The sequence below is a fragment of the Monodon monoceros genome, unplaced genomic scaffold, assembly GCF_005190385.1.
Source record: "Monodon monoceros isolate NGI ecotype Baffin Bay Population unplaced genomic scaffold, NGI_Narwhal_1 Super_Scaffold_9, whole genome shotgun sequence".
In the NCBI taxonomy this organism is placed as follows: Eukaryota; Metazoa; Chordata; class Mammalia; order Artiodactyla; family Monodontidae; genus Monodon; species Monodon monoceros.
The window spans coordinates 12,679,954-12,685,317 of NW_021703786.1; the positions used below are offsets into that span (position 1 = coordinate 12,679,954).

The window sequence follows — 5,364 nt, forward strand, 5'->3', positions numbered from 1 at the left end:
AATACAGGAAGGCACCGTGTTTATTATGTGTGTTTATGTTAAAGTAGGCTCTTGAAATACACGCATGCTTACATATATATACTTAGATACGTACGCAATTTGGCATGGAGGCCTGGATTGGGACATTCGGAATAAAATGTGATTCTTCTTAGTCTCAAGCCACCCCCACGTCCGAGTTGCTGCCGGGTCGCACGGGGAGGTCTGATGTGGGAAGCGGAGGCAGTTCACCTGGGCGGGAGGTGTGGCCAGGTGGTCTCTTCCCCACCCCCAGCCTGGCACGGCAGCTCTGGGTTTTGCGGTTGCCCACCCCTCCCCGCTCTGGATGGCAGTTGGCCTAGGCCCTTGAGGTGATTAATATTCAATTAATCGGGTACACGAGTCCCCGTCACAGTTCGCCCTTTTTCTAGGCTCTCCTGGGTGCACTGGAGGCCGATTTGGTAACTCGTCCACGAGTGGGATTTTCCCCAGCCACAGTCCCACTCGGGTGAGACATTCTTTGTAAATTCCCCCCTCCCTCTCGGGGTCTTGCGCTCTCCTCCTCTTTTTCCCCAGCCGCTTCGCCCCCAGCTTCACTCCCCTCCCCCCTTCTCCCCGGCGCTCTCTGCCTAGACTGAGTCAGCTGTCCCAACCCACTCTGTAGCCCTCACTGGCAAGTCTCTCCCCCAATCCCTTTCCAAATCTTCTCTTGATCCCGCCCACAGTGACTCCAGATCATCGGCTCATTGGCCACCCTGCAGCCCGAGAGGTGTGGCCTTGTCCACCCGGCCCTCCGCCGCCCGTCAGGACATGGGCCGGCGGGACCTGGCCAATGGCGTCCGGGGGCAGGGCAGGGGCGGAGCCAGCCGGCCAGGGTCTCCGTTGCAGGGTGTGAGGGCGGGGAATGGTGACACCGCCCGGAGCTGTGGGACGCGGGGCGGGCGCGCGCATCCCTACGGGAGGGGATGGGGGCGGGGAGGAGAATATAAAATGAGAGGCGGGGCGCGCGCCGCGGCAGAAGGAGCGAAGCTCTGGCCCGGCGCGGACTACGCGCTCTACGGGGACGCTGGGCCGGGCACCGGGCTGTGTGGAGAAGTGAGCGCGCTTGCCTGATCCCGTCCTCGCCACTCCGAGCCAGAAGGGGCGAGCTCCTGAGGCCCTCGTCCTCCGCAATCTCCGCCCGGCGGCGTCGGCGTGCCCTCGGCCCGGCCAGCTTGCAGCCGCCTACCCTCCCGTGCCCCCGCCCTGCCGCCCCTTGTCCGCCCAGCGGCCGGGTCTGTGGTGTTAGCAACCCGTAAGTATCGATGGGCGGCGGGCGGGGTCAGGAGGAGGAGGGGCTGCAGCGGCGTAGAGCCCCGGGCCTTCGGGGCTCGGGACGGAGGCGTCAAGGCCCGGGCGAGGAGGGGAGCCGCTCCCGACACCCGGCCTGAGGCGGCTCCGAGGGGCCCCGGCGTGCCCGGGGGCCGCAGGTGGGGTCGGCCGGCGCGTCGGGCTCAGCTGGGCCGGGTGACCGGGGAAGGGCGGCCGGGGTCGAGTTGACGGGAATCGGGGATTGGGGCGCCCGGGAGCAGCGGCTAGCTCGAGGGGAGCGCTGGGGTCCTCGGGGCCGGTGGCCGCCGGGCCCGAAAATGGTGCCGGGGATCCGGTGCTCCCCGGGCTCTGGCTGGGTCCCAGGAGCCTCGGGGCGCGGGGGGTGCAGGGAGCGGCAGGTCGGGTTACGGCGGGGGGAGGGGAGCGGCTGACCCTGTGCGGCCGGCGGCGCGACCCGCCCGGTGTCCGGCCCCCGGGCCCCGAGTGGTTGCTTTTCCATTTCTCGTGGCCTTCCTCCACCTCCTCCTTGGGGGAGGAGACTTGCTTAGGCTCCGAGGGCTGTGAGCAGAAATCTAATGAGACCCAACTGGCTGTTTATGTAATTCTTCACGCTCCTGTCTTTAAGGCGTTGCTTTGAAACTACCTTACGCCGAATCTGAATTTCGCTCGACTGCACCTTCAAGCATTTTGGCTTAATCAGCTGCCTTTGCCAGCACTCGGGCTTTCGGCTTGGAAAGTGTAGTTGGGGGGAAGCCGGGGATTCTTTTCCCTTTGTCACCACGAATATGGAAAATGAGACAGATGGATTAATACCAACTTGATTTTTTTAAATGTCCTTTTGAATCAACCTCAGTGTACAAATAGATCTGCAAATATCTTGTTTGCCCTTGGTCTTTTCTTATCCCCACCCAGTGCTGATCCAGCAAACGTTTAAAGGTCGACCTTATCGTACATGCCTCTCCGGCTGTTCTCTTACCATGAGGGAGGGAGGTGGCTTTGAAAATCAGAATAAAACTCAGAAACCCTGCCCTTTAAACAGAATAATCAATAAAGTTTGAAATTAATTGTTTCTTATGTTATACTTGATACCCAAGAGGTATTTTCAGATTTAGAAAAATACACATTGAAAAGAAAAGCATAGAGAAGCTCGAGTATTACATTATGTGCCCTTAGTATATTTAAAACAGCAACTGTGTAGGATAATTTGGTTCATAATTGTTGTTCACTAGGATGGCAATTCATTTTGTATTTAATTCCTTTAACTTTACTATCATGTGCTTTGGAAATTAAAATAATTTTCCTAACTTCTCAAGTTTTGAGATGTTTAATGATGAAGAAGATTTAAGCAGTATATATCCAAAATGAACTGAAATACAGAATTCACTTCTAAGTTGATGAATAGGAGTATGACCAACTTCTAAAACTAGCATATATATATGTATATATTATATGTGTGTATGTATATAGATAGGTATGCTGAGTTTAGTTTCCAATAAATATTCTTTTGAGAACTGCAGGAAGAAAAAGAAGAAATATGCTGTATATTCTGGGAATATTTTTCCTCTTAGAACTCTATTCAGAAACAGAAAGTAAATAATAGGGTTTATTTTTAATGTTGTTTTAACTGAAAATCCTGTTTTCCCTTGAGATTTGGATCTTCAGTAAATAATTTTCGATTGTAAGTTCCTATATTTTGTGCTGATTATATTTTTCAGACTTTCTAGCCTATTAGACTTTTTCAAAAGTGAAATTACTCTGGGGGTAAAAAAAAGGTTGTGAGACTTAACATTTATCTTATGTGGACATGTCTCCTTTTGTTTTGTTTGTTTTAAGGAACAAGACCACTCAAGGTGAAGGATATCTACTAATACCAGCACTTTGAATGAAAATTTGTTTCTCTGCCACAAACTGAACACTTTTGTGTGTGTCTTGGGGGGGGGAGTTGAAACACAAACCTAATTTTGTGGCATAGCAGCTATGCAGCTTGAAATCCAAGTAGCACTAAATTTTATTATTTCATATCTGTACAATAAGCTTCCCAGGAGACGTGTCAACATTTTTGGTGAAGAGCTCGAAAGACTTCTTAAGAAGAAATATGAAGGGCACTGGTATCCTGAAAAGCCATACAAAGGATCAGGGTTTAGATGTATACACGTAGGGGAGAAGGTGGACCCAGTGATTGAACAAGCATCCAAAGAGAGTGGTTTGGACATTGATGATGTTCGCGGCAATCTGCCGCAGGATCTTAGTGTTTGGATCGACCCATTTGAGGTTTCCTACCAAATTGGTGAAAAGGGACCAGTGAAGGTGCTTTATGTGGATGATAATAATGAAAATGGATGTGAGTTGGATAAGGAGATCAAAAACAGCTTTAACCCAGAGGCCCAGGTTTTTATGCCCATAAGTGACCCAGCCTCATCGGTGTCCAGCTCTCCATCTCCTCCCTTTGGTCACTCTGCTGCTGTAAGCCCTACCTTCATGCCCCGGTCCACTCAGCCTTTAACCTTTACCACTGCCACTTTTGCTGCCACCAAGTTCGGCTCTACCAAAATGAAGAATAGTGGCCGAAGCAACAAGGTTGCACGTACTTCTCCTATCAACCTCGGCTTGAATGTGAATGACCTCTTGAAGCAGAAAGCCATCTCTTCCTCAGTGCACTCTCTGTATGGGCTTGGCCTGGGTAACCAGCAGAAGCCACGGCAACAGCAACAGCCACCCCAGCCACCGCCGTCACCACCACCACAGCAGCAGCAACAGCAGAAAACCTCCGCTCTTTCTCCTAACGCCAAGGAATTTATTTTTCCTAATATGCAGGGTCAAGGTAGTAGTACCAGTGGAATGTTCCCAGGTGACAGCCCCCTTAACCTCAGTCCTCTCCAGTACAGTAATGCCTTTGATGTGTTTGCGGCCTACGGAGGCCTCAACGAGAAGTCTTTTGTAGATGGCTTGAATTTTAGCTTGAATAACATGCAGTATTCTAACCAGCAATTCCAGCCTGTTATGGCTAACTAAAAAAAGAAAAGATGTATTGTACAAGTTAAAATGCTCGGACCCAAGGGGGATGTTTTTTTTTTTATAACCTCCTTGAGATTTTTTTTTTTTTAAGCTTATAGTAAGGATACATTCAAGCTTGGTTACAAAAATAAAACATGCATCATTTTTCATTGCCAACCAAGCACAAAGTTATTTTATACTGACTGTATATTTTAAAGTATACTCTCAGATATGGCCTCTTACAGTATTTAAGATATAGCAAGGACATGGCTGATTTTTTTTTTATATATAAAAAATTGGCACTAATAAGTGGGTTTATTGGTCTTTTCTAATTGTATAATTTAATTTAGTACAAAGTTTGTAAAATACCAGAGGATATATATATTGTTTCTACGACATGGTATTGCATTTATATCTTTTTACTACAGTGACCTGTGACAGCAGCAGCTTCATGTGGTATTTTTTTTACTGAAATTGTAAATTATCCATCTTAAAGACATCACCTCTTCTAAATTGTGTACAGGATATTCCTTTAGTGGTGGAATGAAAATGTACGAATATTTGCTTTTTCAAAAAAATGTATTTTCTGTTAAAGGTTTAAAGATTTTTGCTATATATTATGGAAGAAAATGTAATCGTAAATATTAATTTTGTACCTATATTGTGCAATACTTGAAAAAAACGGTATAAAAGTATTTTGAGTCAGTGTCTTACATGTTAAGAGGGACTGAAATAGTTTATATTAAGTTTGTATTAAAATTCTTTAAAATTAAAAATGTTCATCGTGGTCTTTGTTTTTAAGCCTTTGCCAAAGATCTAATTCTGGAATTATGATGTTGTAAATGCCGATAAGGCAGAAGGATCTGACTCGTTGAATCACAAGGGAATGATGGAAAGCTGTTGCTCCACCAGTGCACAGATAGTAGTTTGCCACGTAAAAAGTTGTCCTAAAGCCTGCTTGGGACGGCTTTATTGTGTTTAGCAGCTAACTCTGTCCATCCGCATCTTGTCTCCCCACTATAGGGGTGGTATGCTAAGGCGAGTCAACCCTATTAAAATGTGTCATGCTGACATCTAAGACAG

At 47.8% G+C, this 5,364-nt stretch overlaps 1 protein-coding gene across 1 annotated transcript; it reads left to right on the plus strand.

The window, feature by feature from the left end:
• Window positions 1–957: 957 nt before the first annotated feature.
• On the plus strand, window positions 958–5,057 carry TOB1 (transducer of ERBB2, 1). Its single transcript, XM_029213283.1, has 2 exons — window positions 958–1,270; window positions 3,121–5,057. Exon 2 carries the CDS (start codon window positions 3,265–3,267, stop codon window positions 4,297–4,299), a length of 1,035 nt encoding a protein of 344 aa, XP_029069116.1. The 5' UTR covers window positions 958–1,270; window positions 3,121–3,264; the 3' UTR covers window positions 4,300–5,057.
• The last annotated feature ends 307 nt before the right edge of the window (window positions 5,058–5,364 follow it).

Bases quoted from the DNA above. Each gene is read 5' to 3' on its own strand.
- TOB1 (XM_029213283.1), top strand. From the start codon at position 3,265: ATGCAGCTTGAAATCCAAGTAGCACTAAATTTTATTATTTCATATCTG.